This window comes from Falco punctatus (genome assembly GCF_963210335.1).
Source record: "Falco punctatus genome assembly, chromosome: 14".
NCBI lineage: Eukaryota > Metazoa > Chordata > Aves > Falconiformes > Falconidae > Falco > Falco punctatus.
Window position 1 is genome coordinate 14,215,234 of NC_137594.1, and position 27,818 is coordinate 14,243,051.

The window sequence follows — 27,818 nt, forward strand, 5'->3', positions numbered from 1 at the left end:
AGTTGGTTTGACTTTTCTGAAAGCCTTTGTGGGCAGAGACAGCATAAAGGTGATGGGAGAAATTCATGTGGCAAGTGAATGGGTAGGTGAGATGAAGTAGAGCTGAGATGCAACGATCAAATGAAGGCTTCCTGGGTCACCTGGCCTGCAGAATTAAGAAACTAGGGATGTAGCTGGTTGGTACTGTGTTATTAAATTTACACAGTATTAGCACTATACCCGTGAGGTGATGAGTACTGGAATTTGGGTGAACGAGGATGGCTTATTTTATTCCTTGCACTGTCTGTTTAAAGCATCAACTGAAGCATTCATGAGAGCAAATGCAGCTGGTGGCATTTGGGCTGTAGAAATTACAGTCTGTAATACTTTTCTAATAGTAATTTGAGAGCTTAAAGAATTACATGAATAATATTTCAATCGGGCATTGAAAACCGTCAAGTTTCAGGAAAGAATTTTTTTGACGCTGCCTTGATCAAATAGCCAAAAATATTATAGGATCCCTCTGAAGCACTAACCATGGCTGCAGCAAAATACCCGGTGAAATAGATCAGTGGTCCAATCTACTTTGACACCTCCTATGTAACTAAAAATAGGAGAAATAGAAGAGAAAATTTGTAGGGCTGGTAGTGGCTTGTATTTTTCAATAATTTATCAAGATTCGAGAGCACAGATTTCCTTTGGGAAATATTAGTTCTTAGGTTTACAAAGTGCCTCAGTTGTAAATACCCATAAAAATGACAATTTGGTAGGTCGTATTTATTCTTAAGCGGGTCAAAGGACATTAGCGTATTCCTACTATATAAATCTGTCAAGTACAGAATTTCTTTATGCTCCCAAATCACAAAAGCGCTTCTTACAGTCAAGGAGAAAATGTCATATTATTGCCAATCAAGGACAACAAGCAAGCATATCGATCTCTACCCAATAACTTTTGCCCTGCTCTCTAAGTTTTTATTACTGAAACTGGACACATCAAGGGATTGGATTTAATATATACATATAGTACTGATTTATTACAGGGGGAGAAATACAGTCTGGCCTTACTTCTAGCTCAATATTTTAAGGCTTACTGTATTCCTTGCATGGAAGCTTGCAATGACTTTTTCTACAGACAAGGTGTATAACTTTCAGCTATCCCTGGATGTGCACAAATCTTCAGCCCACGTAGGTGTATTGGCTGTTACAGGTGTGCCTGCATCCTGCGTCCTGCAGTCTCACTCTTCAGTCTGGATTTTAAGAGTTTATGTATGTGGAAGTCTGTAGCAGGGTTGCTGTTTGAAAGGCTTAACTAAAGATAAGCTTGGGGAGGTTGGGGGGCATATAGGCTTGCTAGGCCAGGTCTGAAGATGGATTGGCTTTCGTCTCTGTGGAGCTGTGTATGTAAAGCCTGATGTATAAGGGCTGTTTACTAGTCACAGGTATTGGAATGCAGCAGAGAGCTAGCATCGTCCTTCTTAGACCCTTTTGTTGGTAAAATTTCTTTTTTTGGGGGGACATTTTTTGTTGATAACTGGAGATCACTGCAGAGGATTTGATCCACTCCACAAACTCTGCATCTTTGAACTCTCTGTATACAGTGATAACCATGGCTTATGGCAGAGGTATGATCAATTAATTACTTCTTGGAAGGCAAGTGTACCTACAAAATTGAAGGGAAAGATTTTCACCACAGAATTCCGGAACAGTGGAGGCTGGAAGGAGCATCATTTAGACCGATCCCTCTGCTCAAAACACAGTCAACCAGAGCAGGTTGCTCAGGATCCTGTCCAGACAGGTACTGAACATCTGCAGGGATGGAGTTTCCACAGCCTCTCGGTAACCTGTTCCAGTATTTTCAGTGGTCAAAAGTAAGCTACGGAGTTAAAAATACAGGCCATGTAGGTCAGCATGAGCAGATATCTACTAATTTTGCTATGATAAATGTATGAAACGGGTATCCTAGAGAGCAGCCAGCACTCTGTTATTGTGTAATTTTAAGTCCTGCTGGCTTTTTTACCTATCTGGGCAAAAGAAGTGAGTTTTTACTGGTCTTTGACCTCTTAAGAGCTGGGCAACCCTTCCACAGAATAAATGGATGCAGAAGTTAACTGATGGATTTGCTGCTCGTGTTCATAATGATGGGGATAGAACTGAAAGACCACACCCTACTCTGTGTTATTCCCTGATGGAGCAGGCAGAGGGACGTATCACAGATGTGTCCTCCTCCAGCCAGCTGTTTTGTCAAGAGGTTATGTTCAAGGATTAGTATGTTTGTCAAGATTTCCAGATGTCTGGTAATGCCAGCCTTTTCTTGGCATGTGAGCAAATCCTTTCTACTGGGCAGGTATAGCAAATTCGCCACTTGCTGGAAATGCCCACTTCCCATGGTATGCACTCGTGGTAAATCTGATGTGGCTGTGGCTCTTGTGCATGTGCCCTCCTGTGGATTTTCACAAGCACAACAAACTGGATGTGTCCCAGACATTTCAGATTAACTGTGCGTGTTCAGGCCATCTGTGTGACACATATACCACAGGTCTAGCGATGCTTTAAGGGCTGGACACAACACATCGATGACACGGCTCCTGGTGGTGCATTTCAGTATAGAGGGAGTTCAGAACAGGCTGATGGCATGCTCAGAAATCACGCTTTTCACTAGGAACCTCTAGGAATAATTCTGTCATAGGAAGAAGTTGATTTTTGGTTCTTCAGTCTCCTGGCTTGTCACAGATAATTGCCCAGTAAGTCTTATTCTGCATTCAGTGTGCTTTCCTATTGCACGGAATTTTTTAAAGGATCTGAGAAGGCGCTGGTTTTCGATTTTGGGTGTGTGTATGTCTTGTCTGGAACATATTTTCTTTGCCAACATGAATTCAATCCAGAAGAGGACAGAAAAAGAGTGAACAACTCGGAGTTGAGAGGAAAGTAAGATGCAGGGTACGCATTATCCATTTCCAGTGTCGGGTGCGAATGTTGAGCTTTGCCAGGCACCCACCTTCAAATTACCTCTCAGAATCAGGCCCAGAATGAGAAAGTTTAAGCTACTTCCATGCAATTCTCACCTTTCCAGGTAAATGCAGGAAGCTATAGTTGCTAGAGCAGTGATGAATCGTGATTTCCTTCCATCCAAAGAGCCTTGGGCTTTTTCCCCCTCCAAACATTTAACTTTCACAGCTGACAGAAAAGCAGTAGATTTTTTTTCCCAAATATCCATTTGCCTTTCCATTTATCTACTTTGATCTAAAATATAGAACCTGATGGATGCCCTAGGTAAATCAAACATTTTCCGTCTGCCAAAACGGTTTTGCAAATGCTTATTTCATGCCATTACCATTTTTCTGTTTCTAGCAGTAAATCAAAAAGTATCAGCCATTCATCCACTTTAAAAGTAATGCCTTTCCTTTGCATAATTACACATACCCAGTGGAGATCTGTATGCACAGTAAATCTATTCCTTTAAAAGGTTTCGCCTTAAGTACCACAGTGACATAAATTGGTGAAGCGCAAATTTATTTATTTAAAAGGTTTATTCTTTTAACTGATTGGCTAACTGTTACACTTACATTGTTTGATTTGGGTGGGGAGGGCTTTTATTAATGTATCAGATTTAATTCCGCGGCAGATGTTTATGTAGAAAGGTCTCACTCCTTACAGGACTTGTAGTAATTCATATGCATGTGTAATTTATTCTCATTACAGGTTTATTCTTAACTGGTGTTCAGGGGGTCTTCACTGTATCTCCAGTAGATCCTTGAGAATTAAACAGTTTAACGAGTGTAATGAGCAAACCTGAAAGAAGTACACATAGAGAAGCCTATCTATTTGGATATTACCTCTCCAAATTTGAAAATAACATAAGTATGGTATTAAAAGTGAGTGAAAGATTGCCAAAAATAAATGCCTCCCAGTAATAAGTGCCCTGGACAGTATTTTGTCAAAGTAAAGATTTTTTTAAAAAAGGATCTAATTGTTCTCATGTAAACTTGCTCATCTTTATAAGTCATGCTTGTAGCTCTCAGGGGTGTCAAACCTAAAGCAGACAAGCCCAGCTGGTAGAAGCCTTGGAGTGAAATGATGAATTTTTTAACAGAACCAAGTTTATTTTTAGGCTTTATAGAATTATTTTTCATGTCCCTGTGAGTGAAATTGTAGAGAGTAGCTCAAAAATTAGGAAACTTTACCGGAACAGTAAGAAGTAGCAAAACACTGGAACCTAACTACAGTCAAGCATGTAAACACATCCCAATTGCATTTGAAGTTGTAGCTACAGTATAATCCTGCAAATATTTACGTGTTCTGTTCAATGCATGTGAGAATTCTTAAGATACATCTTGAGATGTCTGAAGATACACCAGATTGCAGGTTAGGTTATGACATAAGCGATGACGTCGTGGAGAACCGAACAAAATTTCTAGTGTGCATGCATTTTCTGTGGGTGAATTTTCCATGGTTCTGGACATGAAAGTGGAATTCAAGGTGGCTGTATTTCATTAGGTTATGCGATAAAAATGTGCAGAAACATTTTGGGCAGAGGATGGTTCATAGGAAAGTTTTAGGTCTTGAATCTCATTTGTTTAATGAAGGCAATTTTATTAACACAATCAAAATATCCAACCCTATAATTTCACACTACTCATTTAAAAATACTGTCTTTTTTTTGCTGCCATTACAGAGCTATCAACATGCTTTCCTATGGTTAGATAGGAAAAACTGCTTTAGTATCAAAGGCAAACCTGGGAAAATGCCACAGGCCTGAGATCAGAAGATGCATACGATAATTACAGATCTAGGAAGGGCTCCTTATGTTGGAGGGAGGAAGTCTACTACATGCAGCTCCACATCCCATGTCCTTTAAGGTCACTCTTTTTCGAGATTTTGTTTAAAGTGGATCTGGCTTTTTTTGGGTCTTTTTGTAACACATTAAGTAGATCCGAGGTTGCCAGCTGTCCTTTTTGATCAGAATTGGTGGCGGTAGTTGCGATCATACAGCTCCACAATGGTACTGGGGAAGGTAACACATGCTGGGGAGGGGGGCTTGGGGGAGCAGGGCAAATCCACCGTTCAGCCGTTTGGGAGCAGGTTTGGTACTGGTGTGTTGGCTTTAGTTGATTGGCATGCTTTGAAAGTCTGACACTGATTCTTCTTCTACATCCATTCTAGCCATTCCATTTCAGACTAATAACATTAAATAGAAGTCTTTCTTTAGTATTTAATTTGAAGTGTAGAGATAGACAGTATAGTCTAACTGTTTCAGCCAAATGAGTAACATTTACAGAGATGTACACCCTGAGTAAGAAGTGAAAGCGCTCTTAACTGGTTTTGTAATGGTACATTACAATGGTACATCATAATTTTAAGGGCGGGATTGTGTGATATAGTTGCCTGTGATAGACACTGGATTAGTAAGTGACAAAGATGCTTTTTTGAATCCTGTGTCCTAGAATGTGCTTATGGGAGCTGCTAACTGGGAGCACTGGAGACCGCAGCCTTCCCCACCAAAACAGCCTCCCCTGTGTTCTGCAGTTGGGAACCAGAGGAGCCACCTTAAAGGGTAGGAGAGTACCTCGACTCCCAAACTGGCTCAATCTTTGTCTTCCCATGCTGTTTGCATTGATGCTAATCAATGTTAATTATGGTAGTGGGGCTTGTGATGTACTCATTATAAAAGCCATCCTATTTTTCTGTGCTTGTACAGTCTAACACAATAGAGCCCTGATTGGGGTTCCCTAGATGCTACAAATAGTAATACAAATTGTTATAATAATGAATACATAGTTCATGGTGTAAGACTACCAAACTAGTTTCAAACAGCCTGCTGAAGCATCACTTGATATTCTGTTTGCTGTTACTGCTAACTATGTCATACTGGATATGTCTTGACAGTTGGGGCCTCAGCCCAGTAAACCATTCAAGCTTTTGTTCGTGTTTAAATAGGTGCTTTTAAAATTTGCATTTGAGTCTGTGGTTGTTAGTGTAAATATATGCTTAAATTTAAGCTTGTGCTTAAAAACTCTTCTGATTCAGCATCCTTATTGTGCTGAGTTCATTATCCGACATACAGCCCTCCATGGCTAATGAGAGTTGGTGGGCACTGAAGGACACAGTGCCAGGATATGTTTCTTTCCTGGGCTGAAGGAAAGGTGCGAGAGCGGGAAGATGCTTCCTCCCGAGCGCTGAACAGCTGGTTGGGTGTAGGTTGTAGCAAGGGGTCCCACCTCCTGCTGGGGCTGGAAGCGGGTGGAAGTTTCCTTCCTCCAAAGGCTGTGGTCCCCTTCCCCATGTCACTCTGTGCTGGGCACCCTTGTTCTAAGAGGTGATACCTGACAGGTGCCGCAGTCTCCTGTGATGAATTTGGTTCAGTTCTACTGTTATCCTCACTGGGAATTTCATCATCATTGCTTATACACATTATTTTGTGTAAAAAAAAAAAACCAGTTCAGCCCCTGACTACATCCCCAGGCCATACCCTTGCGAGTTCCATGACTTAAATAGTCTCATATTTTTTTTTCATAGGAAGTTTTCCACAAAGAGTCCCTTATTGCTTGTTACCTGGTTTGTTATGGGTATTGGTTCTAATCCCATTTTTTTCAATTTCCATCAGACTGCATGCCTGAATTTGTTACCTATGTGCATTTTAGGCACATAGTGATTATCTGCCTGACTCTTAGTTTTCTGTTGTGTACTACACTGTGTTTACCAAGCCTGTGTAACAAAAATGTTTTAAATTGTGAAGGTGTTATATTACCTCTCTTGAGTGTGTTTTCAAAGGAATTGGAGTCAGTGTTGAGTTGCTTCTGTGTTTGTAATTAAAATATTTAGTATAGCAGCTAGATTTTTCCCTGTTAACTGTGCTTTACTGAAATTTCATGATCTACAGCACACCCTAGTGATATCTGGGAATCATGAAGTTAGACCCAGTCAACTTTACTTCCTTTGTGGTGGAGCAAAACTTAGAACTGCACTAAGCAAAGTCAAGGAAAATAAATGCATTTATATCCAAGGTGGGAAGTGGGTTGAATCCCTTGGTTTGTAAAAAAGAAAAGAGCCTTAGAAATTAGAGACTACAGGATACTCTTCTGTGAAAAGAACATCTGTGTAATGAATGCATCTGGTTTGAAGTCTGTAATGTTGGGCGTATTTAACAACAGACCGTGGGGAAAAGCAGCCCACGGTCATGTGAGAAGAGACAATATTTGTTGGATTCCTTTTTAGAGCAGAGAGAGCAACCAGATGCAAATACAAACATTGTGGAAGAATCCTGCAGGCAGTCTTCATGGGTCAGAAGCCAGGATGGTCATTTAATGTCTTACAGCCAGAACACTAAAATTTATGCTAGATATTCAGTTCCTCCTTTTGCCTCCTTTTGCAGATGGTCATGTCACTTGGCTTTTCAGGTGATGGTACCTGTACTTAGTTTTCGGTGGCCAGGAGGGCCCATGTGATCCTGCAGGGGGCTGTGCACCTTCCGAACCTTTTAGGCTGCCCTGCACTTACCTCACCTTTTTCTGGATTTCAGTATTTCAATCATGTGATTTATTTTTAATGGTCTGAATGCACAGTATGTCAAGGTTTCTGAACTGGCTGGTGTTGACCCCTTGATGGGGTGCAAGAAGAAAGGTTTGAGAAGCACTCTGAGAAAAAGTGTAATTAGTCAAGAAGGAAGGCAGAGATGTTTTTCAGAGGTGAAATGAAATTGGTGATCTGTGGGTAGCGCTGAATGGAAGTGAAAACAATATAAGCATCAGAGAAGAGCGTGAGCCTTGTAAGTTGTGGTGGTTGAAGTTAACCCTCCTATGATTCGAAGAGAAACAGAATTCATCAGAGAAACGTGAGTTAGTGGTGCCCCAGCCTCCCAGCGTGCGAAAGCTGTACTGAGTATCCACTGCAGCTGCTGTCGAGCTGTCGGGCAGCTTGTGCAAGTTCAGTATGCCTGCAGAGTTGTTGTTTGGTATGTGTGCTTAAGCTGCAAAAAACCTGAGCTATCCCGGAAAAAGGAAGCTTAGCCAGCAGCCAAGCAGTGCTGAGGCTGTTGTTGTTTTCATGAAGGGCCGTGAAACCCTGACAAGTGCAAGGCAGCCTATACCAGTACCCTCAACCAGCCTGCAGCCCCTTCTTGGCTCAACTGGAAGATCTGATCCTGCATCTCTGTTACACCTACAGAGCATTACTTGCCTACGTAAGGCAAAGCTAAAAATGGGGTCATCCTGCTTTCTGGCTCACTCACGTATGAGAAGTCTGTAATGTTCTGGGGAGAGACAAGTTTCCTTTCAGACCTTTGCATTTCACTCTTGTCAGGTAATCCAAACAATAATGGAAATGATTTTTTTGTTTTATGTAAATAAAACCAAAAAGTTTGCAATAATTTATGGCATTTATTTAAATGACATGCAAATTACTTTGTGAAACTTAAGGGGGGAAGCAGCACAACTGAAACAGCACAATTGTTTCCAAGAACATTCATTTCAAATCCACATACAATATTTCATTCATGCTTAATTATTTCCCCAATGCTAGTCTAAGCATTACTAGTTTCCTTTGTCTTTTTGCTTTTGCATGCAGTGTGATTAGCAAAACTGCTTGTGCTCCACCAACTCCTGCACATATGGGGTTTAGCCTCATTGTTCAAGGGGTGGAGCAACAAGCAATATGAACACTCACGCTGCCAAATTTGGCACATGTGAGCCCTCCAAAGTATACAGATATCACCCGTTTCATTTAAATCCCTGTCCATATTTTGCATTGCTACCCATAATGGCAACTCCATTGTCTGGGTGTATTATTTGAAGCAGCTTTTCTCCCATTGTTTGTGCACTGTAATCCTCGAGGTTTCTGTAGTCATCGTGAGCAGCTTACTTGAAAGAAATCACTTAGCTCTCACAGATCGCTCCCTCTGAACCTGCTGGCAAAGGAATGGGCCATGACTAAAGCATGAGACCTGTGATCTTTCTGAAGAAAATCTCTTCAGTAGAGTTTATAATTTGTTGCTTTCATGGGGCTCTGTTCTCAGGGTTTGGACTCGGTGTTACCTTTCATCCCCCATGGATTTTTCTATGAGGCATGATGGGAGTGTAGGTTGAGAAAAAGAGTCATAATGCTGGCTGTGGACGTGTACCCTAACAACATTTTACACACATTTCAAATACTAGCAAAGGGGCACATGTACTGTTTGACAGAAATTAAAGACAGTTGTCTATCCTAATTGCAGCAAAATCTTAGCCTTTTATTCTTCCATGGTATAGATTGGCACATCCTGCTGTAAGTCTTTTTGACAGACTTTTGAGAACTTAATGCTTGTCTACTTAGGGCAGAATGAAAGATCCCCTGGAATTTATCACAGAGAAGGGGCTGCCCAGTCCTCTCCCTTTCTAGCATTTAGTCATCTGCTTGCTCAGTGCCCTCTACTCCAGTGGCACTTGGCTCTCATGATTGCGTGTATGCACGCTGTTGTAAGTAAAGCCATTTGCCATTACCTGATCTTTATAAATTAAGCCCATTACCAGTTTTGAATGCACATCATTTTACTCCTGAGACAGTCATCTGCGACGTTTTTAAGGCAGCGGTTCTCAAACTGAGCTCTGCCGAAAGCCAGCAAAGGGCCTCTTTGTAGTTTGCAAAGTTTCCAGTTCTTTTTGTTTCCAAAGTCAGGATGAATACAAATACGGTATAAACACTGCCCTGCTCTTCACTTAGCTTAGCTGTAGCTCTTTAGAGAACCCTGTCGTGTAGCCACATGGCCATTATGCGATCCCAAATGGTGACACCCTTGTGATTTGCAAGTGAAGCAGAGAGGTGGCCCAGGAGGCAGTATTAAAATATAACAAGCTAAACTGTAAGTCTGCAAATCCCATTGTAACACATTCAAGTATTTGTAGTGACTTCTGGAAGCTTTGAATCTGTTCTATCATTGTAGAGAGTGATTCAAATTCACCTTTCCACCTTCTTGTCTCCAACCTGTCACGTGAGAAAAGAAAATCAAGCCGGCCCCCTCCCTGCCACCCTACTGCCTAGCTGCCTGCGAGCTCCCCTGTTGTCTGCCACATTATCAAAACTAAGACCCAGGAAGGCTGGAGAGAGAATTGTTCCGTCTTCCCTGAAGAATGGGAAACTTAGACTAACAGCTTTGTAAAATCTGGGCGCTCATTCAGCACTGGTGAAGCTGGTCTAAGGTTGGAAGCGAAGTCAGCCAAGGACCCTTGACTGAAGGGACTCAAGCCAGCTTCTTTGCGCTTACTCTTTGTATCACCAAAGTACTGTATGTCTGGGGCCAGAATTATATGTAGCTGAACATTTACTATTCTCAGACTCCACAAGCACCAAGTCATGGTACAGATTTCTCACGTCACTGAAGAGCACCAAGCTTGGAAATCTATCACTGATGTTATTCTAGACACCTTCAAGTGTCATCCTTCCACCCTTGACACTAGAATGCTTTGTTCCTTAACTGAGTTTACAAGATGCATTTTAGATCTGATTTTGAACTTGTGTCTATGTGTGCCCTTTAATTGGAAGTTTGAAGAAAGGTGCACTGAGATACATTCTGCAAGAGTGATGAGTGGAGGAAGTGGTTGTAGGAGATTCTCTTTATTTTTAGTTCCTATCTGGAAACCTTGCAGGTATTTTGTGTAGCTATTTTTTAACTAGGATTTTATTTCCACTTCAATGTCCGTACATGCTGTAACATATAAACATGTATGCTAATTTCATGACACTGACTTTTGCATTCAGATTTGCTGTAACTTTTTTCTGAAAAGCTAACAAAATGGCTACTCTGTACCAGTAAAACAATTACTGAATTAGGTTGCTGAGGAAGTAAAAAAACAGCATAAATGACTACTGTAATAAGTCTAAAAGAACAGAAGATAGGTATGCTGTGTGCAGTTAAGGTTATGCCTTAAATATCTTTTAACAGCTTGCTTGGATAGTGCTAGCTAGCAATGTGTGCTTTATTCCAAAGCACCAGCCTGTATTTTTGGATCATCTTTCAAGACTGAGATGATATAAGGCAATTAATAGTGTTTTGTGACCTTCTGCTCCAGTAGTCCATCTTTTTGGCATTGAAACTGATTTTGCCCAACTTGGCATTTTATCACCTAGGAGTGCGCGAGGAGATCAAAGAAGCACCTTTTACAGCAGCAGTGGAATGATTTAGTTCAGTCACACTGTTCTTCAAATTCACCATTTCCTACAAGCTGATGAGGCAAACCTTCTTTGGTTAATGTCACATAAGGTACATTGAAAGGCTGTGAAGAGACAGATGTTCTATATCTTCACTTCATATGCAAAAACCTGTTATATTCTTTATTTGCATTCAATTAGAAGTCAGACCCTGATGAATATCTAATGTAGGAAATGGGGAAAAGATTTGCCATCAAGCATATGCTTTGCTTGTAGTGGATCTCTGTAACCTGCTATTATGTCTTCCTGTGATTCGGTCATTTTCAGTGTATTATTTACACCTGCGTGCTAAGAGGTGAAGAGTGTTAACAGGTGAAAACTGGAGTTACGTTCCTGGTTTTAGAAATGTTGCCTTTTCTTATTCCTTTTAAACAGACATTCTGCAGTTGCAAAATATCCCTGATTACGTGGCTCTGTTTAAGGACTTAAATGCTATAGCATTACTTTTTATATTCATTTTCTGTTTCGATATAGGTTGTGCCTTGTTTGATCTTGCAAAGCTCACCATTTTGTATAAGACAAACTCTGAAGTTACAAAACTGTAGTGTTGTCAAGAAGGGAAGGTTCAAATTATAAATATAATATGAAGCAGAAGCGGCAGACTTTCAGAACAGATGCTGTTATTGCTGTGACCCTGTAGGAGCACCTATACTGGGGTATTACAGTATCAAGGGAGAGATGTAGGTTGTCTAGAGCCCTAGACGTAAGACATGGATCAGCAAAGCAGCTTTTCTTCCCTGCAGCATAGGGTTTCCCAGACTTCTGGGGAAACTGATAGAAATCTCATGCCCTCCTAAGCTTGGACATGATTAGAAACCTGCTTTGTTGCATTTTCCATCTCCTTTCTTCTCTGTGGACTGTTCCCATCACACGTTCTGGGGAACACATGGCATTTCTTCCTTTTTTCTTCTTTTCTCCTTACTTTGCTGTAACATTGTAAATTAAACCATCCTCGCCCATATCCAAGTTAACACGTTGACACAAAAGGGGAATCTCAGGAGTATTTTTAGATGCTTTGCGAACTTAGGCAAATGGATCTGTGTTATTTGTGCAGGCCTCAAGTTTTGAATGTTTTTTCTCGGCCATTGTGATAGTAAGAAAGTTAAATATTTTAAGGAAAAAAAAATGCAACTAGATAAACCAAAACTGAGTCTGGCACATACATTTGCTTAATCCTTGTGGTTTTGCTGGGCACCTTTGGCACCGAAAAAAATTTGGAGAAACAGCTTTTTTTCTGTCCAACAAGATTAAATGCCTAGTTTAAAAAGAAAAACAAACACCTGTCGTGGTCTCTTGTGAAGGTAATAGGTATTTCAGAAAATTGCATTGGGTATTTCTGGACAGTACCTCGAGGCTGAGCCTGCTTCTGATGGGCGTTTTCTTGAGACTCCCTAACGAGCAAGCTGAAGGACAGAATGAATCATTCTGTTGGTAGCAACAGCCTATCTCCAGCTGAAATTGTCCCTAGCGCCCCTTGGCCTATCTCTTAGTGTGTCAAAAGCTGTGAAAATAAGCAGTGAGCCCAGCACACTGAGGACATGCTGAACTGGCTGGTAGTTGTTTTGGGTTCTGCTGCGTGTTAGGGAAGGACTTGACATAAATCTGCTCATCAAACCTGAATGCCAGTGCACCATTGCTGTGGTTGATTTCTGATGCTTGCTTTTGGCAGATGACTTGAGGATTTGGGGGGATAAAAAATATTTTTTTTCCTCTTGATTTTTTTGAAAGCGTAGAGTTTCTAGTAACCTGAAGAGGAAAAAGATGTAAAACATCCTCATAAAGGAAACGAAATAATGACTCAGTGCTGATAAAGCGGACAAAGAGAACTAAGATACAGGATAGCAATGACATGTAGTACTTAGAAGAGCCCAGCATACTGCAGTGAATACAGGGAGAATATTGGCAGGATCGGATTTGCAGCAGGACCACCTTGAACTGCTCCGACTCCACCAGCTCCTAGCATTTAGAAAGCACGTGAACATTTATCTCGGGTGCCAGTTATTTAGGAGTGTATGTTGAAATGCATAAATACGCTCTAGAATTATAGTGACAGATCCAGCCAGAATACGCAATCCTGTAAAAGAGAATGCAGGCGGCAGAGCCGTCCCTTCTCGCAGGTAGGGTGACCTTTCCCAAATGGCAGGCACATAGCCGGGGCCCTGCGATGGCGGGGGGGGGGCAGGGGGGAGCCAGCAGATGGAGCCCGGCTGGTAGCACGTGCAGTCAGGAGAAAATCCGTCATGGGTCTTGCTGCTTCGCTCAGACCAAAAATAGACTGCCGCGCTGTGGTGTGGCCCAAACGCACGGAACGCTTGGTGGAACGTGGAGTGTGCCGATTCACATGTGCTGGTTCAAGTTCACCGAGAAGAGGAAGGGGCATGCCATCGCATGCTGGCTGGTAACTACCTAGAGAATCAAATCTTCATCCAGCTGGTTGCAATAACCAGATTCCCACTGACTTCAACAGTCACAATTTCTCTGAGAATGTGATTCACAGCAGCGTGCACATCCTTGAAGGATACACTCTGACTCTTACCTTACATTTTCATGTTAGTAACTTATACCATAGAGAAAAAATAAACCTAATAAATACCTGCTGGTGTAGCCCTAATAACCTGTGTTTATATTTAACTGGAGTACTGAAGTAATGAGTAAGTCTGGGATAAAGCGATAAAAATTCCCTACTTTGATGGCTGGCAGACTTCATTGTTTTAATTCTGCTCCTTAGAAAGCTGCTTACAGCTGAAGTTTGGGGTGTTACTTCTTAAAATGTACATGGCATTTTGGTTCTTCGCTCATTTTAGGAATTACATTTGCTTTTTACATCCAAATCATAAAAATCAAGAGCACCAGCAGACCTGTAACATTTTGAGTTGTTACACAGAGAGTTGTTTTATGTGATCGTATAAAGCATGGGGAGGTTAAGAAGTCCCCGGTGCAGCCACAGGAAAGGGGCACAAATTGTGAGTCATTCCTCCTTTTTTCCTCATCCCGCTTCTTCCTCTCAGCAAGGAGCTGAGGGGGAGAGGGTGTATCTGAAATCGGGAAGGACATCATCCCAGCAGCTCAGGTGACAAAAGCCAAACCCTCCGTTAATAACCCATCCTTGGGAAAGGGCAGCATGTGTCACGTCAGGCAGTGCCTTTTCCAGGATCGGGCCGGCGTCGGGACGCAGTGCGGTGCTGCGGGAGCCGTCCGTGGGCAGCCCTTCCCCGCTGCTCCGCGCACTGCCTGCACGGTGCTGCCCGCAGCCCCGGGCCTGTGCCCTGCCCGCAGCCCCGGGCCCGCCGCGCTGCTGCCGCCTCCCGCCCGCAGGGCCCCCGCGCCAGCCGCGGGGAAGCGACGGCTCCCGGGCAGGGCCCGGCCGGGCAGCGGGGGCAGGCGGGGGTTGGAGGCGGCGCGGCAGCACCTCTCGCCTAACGCCGCTCCCGGCTACGCGCTTTGCCCGCGGAGCCAGCGCGGGAGCTGCGGCGGGGGCTGGTGTAGCACAGGCAGCCGGTCCCGCCGCCCCAGGCCTGCCGCCGCCGCCGCCCCCCAGGTGAGGGCGGGCAGGGCGGGGGCCGGGCTGCGCGGGGGTCGCCCCGCCGGGCCGCGCTCCTCCCCCGGCACCGGCGGCGCCGCGGCCGTTTCCTGCCCGGCCTCCTGCGGGCCGTGCGCGCTGCCGGCTGAGGTAGGCGGGCGAAGGAGGGAGGAAGGAAGGGAGGGAGGCAGGGCCGCGGCCGAGCTTGGCGCCGGCTTTGCGGCCCCCCTGGCCGGGCGGGCCCCGCCGTGCCCTCCGCTTCCGCCGGAGCTCCCCGCGGCCCGCTGTCGGCGGGGCTGGCGCTTGCAGGGGCCGGGACGCTTCCAGAAGAGGCCGGGCGCTGTGAGGGGAGCGGGGCTGGGGGGCCGCGGCCTGCGGCGCGGCGGGGTCCGGGGCTGCCCCCGGGGGGGCGGCCGGGCCCTGACCTGCCGCCGGGGCTTCCGCCGCCGAAGGCCGGCCCGGGCTTCGGGGCCGTCGTGCGGATCGCGGGAGGAGCCGTGAGGGTCTTCAGATGGGATTGAACATTGATGCGGCCTCGGCATCCCATCGCTCCCCGGCCTCAGCATCCCACGCCGGCCTAGCCCGGGTTGACCTGGCGGCAGTACCGGCCTTGCAGCAATGGCAAACCTGAAACCGGCGCTGTAGGCAAATAAATGAAAAAATGCCTGAAGCGCAATTAAATATCGGCTGTTTGAATGAGTTTATAATTACGGTTTATGTTCAGCCTATTTTAGTCATAAAGTTTTTAATAAATTTTAAAACATTTGGCACATGTTGATTAATTTTAACGAGATGAAGTTTATATTTCTGTAGCGAGTCAGGAAAAACATTTAAATTGTCAGGCTTAGTTCAGATTTCGAAGGTAGTGCTGCAGTGCACTGCGCCAAGTATCTACAGGGAAAGCCTCGTGCTATCAAGGTCTTTCTAAGTGTCAGCTCTTTCTTTCTTAGCTGAAAGTCTGATTGTTTTGGCTTCAGTATGAGCTCTGATGAAATCGACCTGTAACTTTTTCAAATACTGCCTTCAGAATGGTGAAGTTGGCTAGCGAATGAAAAAAAGTAATTCCACGCTTAATATATAGATTAGAAAGACATCGGGTAGGTCTAAAAAAATGTTAAGGACTGAAGGAGTTGTGGCCAGTCTTTCACAGATACTTTGGGATTTGGCAGTCTAGGTAAGCAGGGTATCCTGAGTGCCCAGACAGGGTAGGTGCCAAATTTCCTTTAATCTCAGCAGAAGAAGGTAACTCCCACTGAACATTTACCTGCATTCTTAGGTGTCTAAGAGCCTTGTAAAATCAGCTTCTAGGTTCCTAGAAATAGTATGTTCCTATAACGAGTGAATTTGTTGCCTCTTTTGGTAAACAAGCCAATTAAATACCTTGATAAATTTACATGCTTTGATAAATACACAAAAGAAGAAAGTAAGTAATGCTTTTAAGGTCGCAGTTCTTACAAAAACAATTGTAAAGTGCTTTTTTATGCATTTCAATTGAGTTTGGGTTGTCTACCAAATAGGTGAGTTTCTTTGCCATATAATTGAAACTCAAAAATTGAACATCTGAATAAATGTATAGTCAGCAACATAATTATATTATTACAATAAATATTTGTAGGTGTGGTGAATCCTGACAGCTGGGAAAGAGGAGTACCAGGTACTGAGACAGGAATGGTAGTCAGCATGTTTTACATCAGTAAGGAGGAATGAACCCTTCCTTAGCAAAATAACAAAATTACAAATGTGGAGCAGGGTTAAAACTGGTGTATTTAACCCAAGTTTTACTGGCTGCTGATGCCAGTCATGATTTAAATCCGACCACCTCCTTTGCAGATTTGAAATACTGGCTGGGCTCTAAAGGTAAGATTTTCAGGAAGTGATTCAGGAGCAGAAATGCTGCTCAGGCCAACAGTATGCATATGGATCAGTGATGAGCCAGTCCTCCTTTGTAGATAGGTATATCTTGATAGCCTGCCCATCCGCCAGCTATTACTTAAATAGTCACTGAACTTCTGGCCTGTTTAATCATCAAGTCATCTCTTTTTGCACGCCATTGTTTTTGAGGTTGTGTTCTTTACTCTGTCTCAGTTGCTGAGTATTTTGCATTTGGTTTTGCTCTAGTGCTGATCTCATATTTATTTTAAAAAGTTGCACTATAGATAGAACCGTTGCTGTACAGCTGAGACAGAAGAAATTGCCCTGGGTTATCTCCTGGGCATCTGTGCTTGCATTAATATTTGCTGTTGTCTTAAAGCTCCAGTTTGAAGACCTACACAGATCACATGTATGCTTTCTAGCAGTTGTATGGAGGTTCTTGCCCCACATTCTTGCTTATCACTGTGTGGTGTCCACCAAGACAAAGTTAGCTCCTGGTAAGAGGACTTAGACCTACGTCTTCATTGTTTGGTAGGTTTGGAATTTTTCCTGTGGGTGATTCTACGTGTGTGCACATTGTAGAGGTGTTTACTGAAGAGTATACCCTATTAACTCACTAAGAGGTTATAAGAAACTGTGAGGACAGTTCAGCGGCTGTCCAGGCTGTGTGCTGGTTAGAGTACCTTCTGTGTGGACATTTGGGAGGGTGCTTATTTTTCTATAAGTGAGACAGTGAGCCCAGGAGGTAAAATGCCTTTTGCCTGTCTAAAGTCATTGTTCTGTGAAGGTGAAAGTAGGGTAATGAAATGGGAGTATTAAATAAGCAAGAGCTGGAATGAGGTTCACACCACAGATTAATTTGGCAACCCTCTTTGTTGTTTGCATTAATAGGACTTTCAGTAAGTTGCGTATGATGTGATTCTTTTGTTGTTTCAATTCTTTCCATGTTATTTTTCTTCTTAAGAACTAATAAACTAGGTCTGAGAGGAATGTGCTTTTTAGTGTAGGCTCAAAGGTGAGATAGAAACATATGTTACCATTCTCTTTGGATAGGTAAAGTAGTATCATTGCTTACTTTACTCACCTCAGATGAGCATTTGGGGAGACCACAAAGAGAAGAGGAACGCAGCCACTGAACTACAGTAGATCAAAAAAGGAAGGTCTGTTATACAACAAAGCTTGGTTTCTTAGCAGCTTTGTTTTCCAAAACTCTTGGTGGTTTTTTTTTTTCCCTTGAAGCAATGGATATTGTCAATGCCATGTGAAGTCAGTAGGGGACTCAGCACCTCTGAAAGCTAAGCCCATTTTTATAGATGTCATTGACATTTCCATCCCTCCATTAATGCAAATCCAGTATTTTATGTTCCTAGTGTTGCTTAACATATGCGTGGGTTCTGTAGGAAATAGTTCGGTGCTAGAATGAAATTGCACTTTTATTTACTTGTCAATTACACAATCAAAGTTTATAAATATTTTTGGCTGTCATTTGGTTCTGCTTCTGACACAAAACTTACAGCTTCTTTTAATCTGGGTTAGGATTCTTGCTTCTTGTAGTTCACTGGCGTTTTCAAATATGCTTATCTTCCTATTCTACTCGCTCAGCGATTCTGATCATTTGGTTCATGTCAGCCGCAACTTTGTGCTCTGCATTCTTGCAGTTGGCTTCTTATAGGCCTTACCAGTCTGTGAGGTGTTGAGAGGTTTGTAGCTACAGATCTTTATATAACCCTTTTGTTTGATTTCCTTAGCCTAAAGCTAGCTGTCTGGCTGTTGATTTAATTTTTTTTTGGGGGGGGTGGGGGGGGTGGGGCGGGATTTGGCTGCTTGTCCTAGTAGCAGGTTATACTTTTGTGGAGTCTCCGTGTTGCAACCTGTTAATGTGTTGTCAAAATATCCTGCTTTCATGGCCTGTGGTGTATGGTTAAAAAAAATACCATGCTCACTGAAAATTGTCTGGTTGAGCACCATAATTCTGTGTCAGAGCCTGAAATTTTCAAAGAAATTCATAATGGTGTGACTTCATAAAAGATCTCTGTAATGTTGGTCTACTCATCTGTGTCTTTGTGCTCAATGTAGGAATCTTTGGGTTTACTTTTTGTGCTCTAATACGTGGTTTACGTTTTGATGGCTCCCACTAGTGCCCTGTATGTACAGTATAAAAAAACCCCACCAACTTGTATGTGCTGTGCATCAGCTCCTGTATTCACTAAAATTCACTGCAGGACTTAAAATACAGTGAATATGCTAAAAGATCATAGAATTACTTCTAAGAGTTGAGAGAAAATGAGTGCTGCTTGTAATGTCTATGAGAATTTTGAGTGTGATGCTCACATTCGGAATTAAGCAGGACCAGCTCTGCTGTGCCAAGAACCTTCTTCAATCAAGCCAAAAAAACCCCAAATAAATGTTAATTTTGTGAGTGGAAATTCTCTTTGGGGAAGTTGTGAGGGGAGTAAAGCAGTAAAATAATTTACTATGGAAAAAATACTTACAGTTGCTTGAGTTCTAGCATGTTTCTGCTTTACCTTGAGACTAATACATCATTACAAATTCATGTGTTTGTCACATTGTATGCCACCAGATAGCAGTATGATTCCTGTTTTCCAATTGCACTTTGAATCTAGTCATGAAACTGTTTTATATTTATTTGGAGAAACCCAGAGTAGCTGATCACCTTTGCACTGCTTTAGATGCCATTTCACTGTAAGGAGACTTCCTAGTATTGGCAGTGTGGAGTAACGTGGGTGGCTTTACGTGGACAGCCAGCTTCTATGTAGTGCAGGGACCCGATGCTTCAGCTTTGGGTTTCTTTGCTCACAAACACCATTTCAGGTATTGGATCAGTTTAGGAGATTGTGAAAGTCGGTCAGTTTGATTGGGGGAAAGCAGATTATATTACTGTCAGGGAGAGCCATACTGTGTTGTCAGTTCTCTAACTTGTGTTGTCCTGGCCATGCTGCAGATCCTTCATACTGAAGAGTTTTGCGTGAGACATTCACTGGATTTAGCCAAAAGAGAAGAAGCAAATCATTTCAGCACTCCGGTGGTTGGGTTAATCTGAGGTCATGCTAAGGAGTTGCAGAATAAGCATGAATCAGTTCCTGTCTCACAGGAGCTGAATCCTGCAGCACTCAAGGCTTCTTGGTGCTGGTGTGAACGTTACTCTGAGTGGCGATCTGTTCACCTTTTGGTAAGAAGGTAGAAACAACAAATACATATTCTTACTTTCTACCATTTCTAGGCTTGGCCGTGTGAACTGTACCAGTTGTATATTTTGGGTTTTTTTTCCTACTTTTCTAGAATGAACAGAGCAGCCATTTGTTTGTTACTTTGAGCCTGAATCATATTGAATGAGATAACATATAACTCTGGAAGCAGAGTGTGCCACTCTGCTGTCACTAACCAGCATGCGTTGACATTCTGATACACTGCTGTGTCATAAGCCTGCCAAAAACCCAAAAGCAACAGTGGTAAAATGAAGAACTTTGATGTTTTCCTTAGACTGGCATGCGGATGGATGAAGTAGTGAGAGAAATGCAGCTATATGATGAATCTCCTACTGCATCTCTGCAGCTATGGAGCATACGTGGTCCCTTCCCAAAACCCGGATTTTTGTGTCGTGTCAGCAGTGCTCGGATACTGCAGTGACATAGATGATTTGGAGTCAGCCATTTTAGTGCAAAAGAAAGCTTTTGCTTTCACAGTAGTTAATTATTAATATGAAAAATTATGTGATACCACTCCTGTTTCGCTTTGCATTGAGGACATTGAGGAGATCTACTCAAGAAGGACTTGAAGACAAGTTGGCTTGGGCTGACAAAGTATCACACATGCACTGGGATAAAAAGTTTTCTAGAGGCTGGAAAACCAAACACTCATCTGTTCGATAGTGCTAAAGTTACATGTACAACAATAATTCAGCCTTCTGTGTATGTGTGATTATATTTTTAATCATACTGAGTATTTTTCCCCCCGCAAACCCTTTCCTCGGTGTACAGAATGGAAGGTATTTGCTTAATGATTAAGCTTTTTCTTACTGTTCAGTGCCAAGTCCTCGGGCCTTTTTTACTGAACACTTCTCCAACTTTGCTATGGGGATGGAGTTTCTTAATTGCATTTTATGGGTTTTCCTCTGATCTCATTGGTCTGAATCAGTGTCTTTCATTAGTGTTGAACCTATTTTTGCAACATGAGATGGGGATATTTTTATTATCTCTGTCTGTTCTCCTATCTTTAAAATAGCTGTTAAAGTCTAAAGTATCCACTTGCTTTGCCAAACTGAAAGCCAAAGATGGATTTTTTCAGTGCTTGGCATCGTGTAACACTGTACACAAGAAGAGCTGCATTTGAGTTCAATTATTTTGAGGGGTCACCGGTTTTGCAAATCTCTCTTGAGATCTCAGGCTGGGTGCCTGGCAAAGTTAGAGTGTAGTACCCATATCTAAAAAGTTTGACTCAAGTGACTGGCTTAACAGCAAGCAAATATTGGGTGCAAAATAAGGGGTAAAATATTTTTCTTCAGGTAGAAGCTTTTTTAAAGCAGAGAAGACTTACTGTTTCTTCATGCAGCCTCTTTCCTTGCTCGCTACACTTGCTGGCACCTGCAGCTTTTAAGTCATGTGTTTGCTTCTGTTACGCCTTCCAGTTTACCTGCTGTGACAGGGCAAGCAGCCTGGGGAAAAGAATATTTAATATGCAAAAATTCCAAAAAGATGTCCTGTATCTTTTTTTTTTTTTTTTTTTAAGCTGGGTCATGTTCGTGTGCCTTTTCTCATGGTTATAGTCAGTGCAATAGCATGGCTTCCCATGCCTGCAGGGTGGGGGGCTGGAACCCTCACCCAGGCATACCCCGCTGCCCTTTTTGTCAGCGGTGACCACAGCAGCAGTGATGGGTAGCCATGCTCTCTGTGGGCCTCTGCGGAAATCAGTGGGCTTAGATGGGCAGCAGCAGCAAGTGAACAAGGTGGGAAAGGTTTGGTCTCGGAGAGATTGTTCTTGGGACCAGGTACCTGCCCCATGCTGGGGACTTGTCACTGCGCGTAAGGGGGCTGAGGTCCCATCTCTGCCTCCCTGTACACGTGGCAGTCATCTTGCGTGTCTGATCTGAGTCCGATCTCTGTACACGTACACCCCTGCATTTCTGATGCCCTGTCTCCAGAGCTCCCCGTTTATTCCCAGTGCCAGGTCTCTCCTCTGACTCCTGAAATCTGTTCCCTTCCTCAGGCTTTTCTTTGTTGCTGTAGACAGCCTTTCGCCTTCAGAAATCAGTGTAGAAGTATTTAAGCAGGTAGCAAAATGGGGAGAAGAACTGATATGTGAAAACAAGCAACTGATTTGTGTCAAGAATTAGGACAAGGAGAAAATACCTGACAGACTTGTCAGTTAAATTTGCTACCTGCAGTAGAGTGAGACTGCTTTGCCTTTTTCCTGGAGTTGTACATGATCCTGAATATGTGCAGCAGTTGTGCAAGGCAAAGGCGATGTGCTGTAGAATTAGATAGAAACTTTCTTAAGTCTCTCATTAATGGTACTTGCCTTTTTTTGGTTTTCTGAATTTTTTATGGAAACAGTTTTTTTTCTGGTCTACTCTGGTTTCATTTGCAGTTTCAGTAACCTTCAACTAACTTCCCAGAAATGAAAGGGAAAGCAAATTTATTTTTTCCTGTACTGAGTGTGCACCTTTAGTCTCACAGACTCCAGAATTCATTTTTTTCCTGAATTTAGCAGCAAGATTTAGTTTCTGTTGCAGCAATCAAAAGATAACTTTAAACTTCTTTTCCAGGGTCTTAACTCGCCAAGATGCCCATCGATGTTGATGATGTGATGCAACTATTTTGCCATCTCTCTCAGGTGAAGGGCATGAAAGCTGCTGTCAAACACTCTGGTCTGGGAGCACTGATGGCTGGTGCAACAGCATTTATTGGGGGTCTGATGGGAGGTCCACCTGGAATCGCTGTAGGTAAGTGTGTTTTGCTTTAGGAACAAGAAGTATGTTTAACTCGCTGAGTGAAGAAACTAGGAGGTCTGTGTAGTAGCCATGGGTTGCAGGAGAGGGATATGCAGTGTTGAGATTTCATGTAACCGGGCTTTAACAAGATGCCATAGAATGTCGGTTTTTTAGAAGATAGTATGTTGGCTTTTTAGAAACAAGGTGTGCATCAGAAAGGCATGTGTCAGTATTTACTTCTAGGGTGATAGTGACCTTACTGACTTTGACTCCTGTGCAGAAAAGGGAAGCTATCCAGATCTGAGGCTGAGATAGTGGCACCTTTAAAAACCCTTTGAACAAGCTGTTAAAAAATCATTTGCTTTTGGTGGGTTTCCATCTGCTGAGGTACACCCGTGCCTGGGGTGTGGGATGAAACAGCAAACTAACGGGCTCTGAGCTTGTTAGTGCTGGCTTTGCTCCGGTGCTGTGGTGGGGGAGAAAAGAAGGGAGGGGGGAGGCAGGGGTGAAGAAGCAGAAGAGATGATGTAGCAGTTGCGGGGGATGTTGGTACCTGATGGCACAGAAGAAAGAAAAAAAATTGGTGTGTGAAGTGAGGGTGAATAAATATTCTTAGTTAGCTTTAGCATGAAACAGGATCATTTTCCTAATGATCTTACTAAAAATGGTGTTCGTTTCTGTATGTTAAAAGTACCTGCTATCCACTTCATGGTGAACTTGAGTTTTTCCTCTGGAATTCATTATTCCCTGTCATTTTCTTTTTTTCCTTGCATGGAAAATTACAGGAAGGCCAGAGTCCAATAGTAAATAGTTGTCTCTCCTTTGTCTCGCCTCTGTATCTCTTGAATTAAGAGTTTTCTAGTTTGAAAGCTGCCATGTCACTGAAGTAATGTGGGCCTTGGTCCCTGAATGCTCCTTATTCCTGCAAGCAGTTCCAGCACTTTCATGGGCTTATTGGCATTGGAGTGAATTGCAGTATGCCTGCGTGAGGGTTAGCAAGATCGAGTTACAAAAAATAAACAAATATTATGTGAGGAGTGGTAACAGAAAATGCAAAATGAACCTGTGTATTTACTCTGTTTCAAGTACAGAGCTTAATAGCCAAAAATACTATTTTGAAATTTCATAGGTAAACAATACTGGGTCTTCAGTGAGTTTTAGGACAGTTTACAGGGACATTTGTGCTTTCACTTACACAAACAGCCTCTACTGCTATGGGACTGAGTAGCAGGGATTGTCCTTATTGCTGCCTTGCACCAGGAATTAAAGGATGAGTTACCTTCCGTCTGCGGTGGTCACTGGAGAAACTTGCAACGTATTGTGCTTTCTAAGGACTGCTTGCTCTCAGAGGAATGGATTGTGGATGTGTTGCTTGGGGGAAAAAGTGTGATCCTGTAACAAATCCTGTCTCAATAGACAAGGAACTTAGACATCAATACTTCTAGTGACTTTTGCATTAAGTGCCCCTAAATCAGATATTGATGTTCTCATAAAAGTCCCTTGAAGATGAATTCAGCCATTGTAGGCTTTCAAGTATTTCTGTGGTATCATGGGAAAAAATGCCAACTGCGTAAAAGCTTCAAATTACAGAATTTTTGTCTAATGAAAAACTGCATGCCTGTGAGTGCCTAAATGACTTTGTAGGAGCAGTCGCTGGCAGCGAGAATTTTGGAGGCAGGTCAGTTCTGATCACAACCCCACTGTTGTGAGGGTTCTCCTTCCTTCCACCAGGATGCCTGTCTCTGGGCAGCTGCGTCAGTCATGTGAACTGCTGTTGGAGAGCACTGTGTTGCAAGTTAGACTGGTCACTCTGAAAAGAGAACAGCCATGTAGGACTGCAAGGCTGGTGACTAAGCAGCAGCCACAATCACATCAGCTATAGAGGATCCCTCTGCTGAGGGATATCCTGGAATGACTCTTAATTAAGAGCATTTCTTGGCCAGCTGGGTTGGGCAGTGTGGGTGGAGTGTTGATTTGGTAAACGAGAGCATGAATGTGTCTAACCCCACAGAGCTGTGATGTGTTTGGTCTCTGTGAGCACCTTCTGAGGGGTGGACTTCATGGGAGTAGGAGGCTGAAAGATGTGGCTCTACAGAAGCAGAAAGCTTGGGTCAGTCTGGGAATCTCTAATAAGAGATCATGTCTTAATGGCACTGATAAAGTAATTGTTGGTCACCTGTTTTCCTTGGGCATGGTTTTTATTTAGTAGTAGAGCTTATCCTAAAGAGAGACCACCGCCCTAGGAAGTGCTGTTTTGTTTCTGATTTCTGGCTTGAAGCTATTTGCTTTGATTGTGTAAAGAGTTCCTTTGTGATTGCTGTGGGTGTAAATAGCTGTGGTGCTTTGAACATCCTGTGTAAATCTAGTTAAAGTAGACACAACTCTGCATTGATTTCTCATAAAGGTGGGAACATTGTTGATGAAGGCTGTGGATAGAATTTCAGGTTTAAACCTTAACTGGTAAGGAGTAACATCTCTCTCTTTTCCAGGAGGAGCATTTGGTGGATTGCTTGGTGCCTGGATGACCAGTGGACAGTTCAGGCCAGTTCCTCAGATTTTATTGGAATTGCCTCCTGCTGAGCAGCAGAAACTGTATGATGAAGCCATTGTTATTCTCAGGCGCTTAGACTGGACCGATATTGCTCAGCTGACTGCTCTTGTAATGGGAAATGCTAGTCTTCAGCAGAAGTTAACAGCAGTGCTGATAAATTACCTGACCAAAGAGCTAAGAGCAGAGATCCAGTATAGAGAATAAACCTTTCCAGGGCAGGCTTTTTACAGTGTAATGAATTTTACTCTGACGGTTGTGATTCTTCAACATAGCAGTTATTCATAATTAGTAGTGATAACTAATATAGGCAATTCTAAGCATTGTTTTGGGATGGGTTTGTTTTCTTGTAATGATGGTATTAGGTTACTGCATTATCCTGACACTGACTTGCTATGTAATTTTGAATTCCTTTGCACTAGAACTGAATTAAAAGTCGCTGAAGGGAATGATGCTTTTCTTACACTAATGTATCACTGGTTAGAATTTTCAAAGTCGTTGTGTTTTATTTGGAAGATTTAATCCTGTTTGTGTAAGTGCTTTAAATTTCGTCTGTGAAGGTGCCAAAGTAGCTAGGGCACTTTGAAGGATTTTACCTACTGTCTGTTTTAGTCCTGCAAAGGAAGATTATAAGAAACCATGTTATTCTACTGTGAACTCAAAGGTGTCAATCCTTACTTTATTCTTTGTTGCATTTTTATTGTAGTCCTTGAGTTATTTGTTCCTTTATGTAAGAAGTGAAGTCAATGCCTAAACAAGATTTAAAGCAACAGGTAAACAAACTGTGCACAATTAATTGTTCCTGGTGTCCTAGAATGGGAAGACATGGCAAGAATACTCTTCTACAAATTTTTTTTAAAGGGGAGCTGAATCTGCCATTTTTGTACTATCCCCAGGCTTAGGATTGTCATTTCAGCATTGGTTTCTTGACTGAATCTGAACAGCTGGTCCTCTGTTTTCATTCAGCTATTCATAAGAAGCATCATAGTGGTCTGTGTTTTCCTTGAAAGTGAATGAACTCTTCAAGAAAGAATACTGAAATTTGAGGAAGAAGTCTTGTACTGGACAGCCAGCAGTTGGTAGCGGGGGTGAGGAGTGACATGGTGGCTGCAGTTAACGCTGAAAGCTCCAAATGCATTGTTGCTGAATGTCCCAGCCAGTTTTTCACCATTTGTTTCAAGGCACTTGTAAGACAAGTTTGTGAGTCAAAAAACGTGCAGGTGTGCCTTTTTTTGTATGTAAAACCATGTGAAACTGCTCTGAGAATTTCATTTTCCTCCTAAAATAAAGATACATCTCTCTGTGTGTGGTGAGGTTTCTAGATGTTGAGTTTTCAAGGGTGAAGCTCTAAACTCAAAAGTTGCTGTTGTATACATTTGATTAATTTGCTTCTGCAAGTACCATTTGCCAGTTATAAATTCAGTGTACTTTCCTGCCTGGGGTGCAGGGCAGTGATCGTTATTCTCATAATTTGAAAACACTTTTTCAGTGATGTGAAAGACAGACGGAAGTGAATGGTAAGTGGGCGCTCCTTACTTTGTCATAGTTTTATAATGCCAAGCCTGAAATCGGCATTCTTTCAGTTTCATTGACACATTACATACACTGCACTGGCTTTTTAAGACTTTACATACTCTGTTATATCCATTTAAAAATACTGTTTTAACGAATACAGTTACTTTATATTTGCAATCTTCTAGTTATTTCTCAAAGTAAGTTTACTCTTTCCAAAATAACAGCAGATGATTGAATGACACAGTAGGATGGAGCCTGCCATCTTACAATCAGCTGTTCAAACCCAGACAAGAAAGAAGTTGACATCTGATTGTAAAGCAGGCCATAGCAAAGGTGTTGGTTTCAGTTAATTTATAATAGTATCCAGTATTTAAACAGACCATTACAAGTTTCGGAGTGATTTCAGACATCAATATCATGACCCTCATTTTACAGGTATTCATAAATTCAGGCCCAAATGTAGGTAGTCAATTGATTTTTATCACTCATATCAATGTAATAGACATGAATGGAGCTTAGATTATGTGAGTCCTGTCTGCTCTCCCGTTACTCTATTTCTTAAGGTATTCTTTTAAATGCTTTTTATTATACCCTTAGAAATAATAAAGCAGTTGGAATTACCATCTTTTTGCCTTCATTGTAGTATGAAGGGGGCATATGTCATATGAATACCAACAAAATTGGATCTAAGTAGCTCAGAGTTCTGTATGGACCAGTCTAGCTTATGTTAAACCTCACAGCTGCTGTGGTCCCGAGAAGCTTTATATTCTGTGCCACAGGGTAGCATGCTCTTGGTCATTACAATAATTTTTACTTCCATAGGTTTTCAGATGAGTGAAGTAGAACCAGGAAGAAGTGAATTGAATTCTGTTTGTTCTCTGTTTCATTATTTAACAGGTTTGATGCTTGTGGAACTTCTTGGAAGGTAGCAAGTATCGTATTTTCAAAGTGGTAGCAATAGGTTTGCAGTTTGGTCTGAAATACGTTTCACTGCTGGTACTGGAAGAGCAACAGAACCCAGCTCAAGTGTTCGTCTCAAGTGAACTCGGACATAGGAGAACTAGGAAATAACCGCTGCTGATTGCAGACCTGATACATAACTACCGAGGAAGAATAAGCATGGCACCCCACAGTGGTTTTGTGGTTTGTATTTTAGTAGTTTATGACAGTTCATACTGTTGAATACTGCAGAAAGATCAAATTCTACCTTTATTGTTCTGACTGTAGCCCTATGCTATCATACTGAGGTCACCGTGATATTG

The 27,818-nt window shown here is 42.4% G+C and overlaps 2 protein-coding genes across 3 annotated transcripts in view; both read left to right on the forward strand.

Annotated features, from left to right (window-relative positions):
• LOC308073086 (uncharacterized protein F13E9.13, mitochondrial-like) overlaps positions 1-22,351 on the forward strand; it is a 53,983-nt gene extending 31,632 nt beyond the window's left edge. The window contains exon 7 of the mRNA XM_080410841.1: positions 22,329-22,351. Within this exon, the coding sequence (XP_080266967.1) occupies positions 22,329-22,336 (8 nt within the window). The 3' untranslated portion in view covers positions 22,337-22,351. The remainder of the gene's footprint in view (positions 1-22,328) is intronic.
• LOC308073095 (protein C19orf12) lies at positions 14,697-26,346 on the forward strand (the record flags this gene model as incomplete). 2 transcript variants are annotated; one of them, XM_080410863.1, is made up of 3 exons in its annotated part: positions 14,697-14,824; positions 22,397-22,505; positions 24,983-26,346. In XM_080410863.1, 2 exons carry the CDS (start codon positions 22,406-22,408, stop codon positions 25,246-25,248), a joined length of 366 nt encoding a protein of 121 aa, XP_080266989.1. In that variant the 3' UTR covers positions 25,249-26,346. The 2 variants fall into 2 exon arrangements, with proteins under 2 accessions (XP_080266989.1, XP_080266988.1); XM_080410862.1 differs by lacking the exon at positions 14,697-14,824 and having other exon boundaries at positions 22,346-22,505.
• Between the last annotated feature and the right edge of the window lie 1,472 nt (positions 26,347-27,818).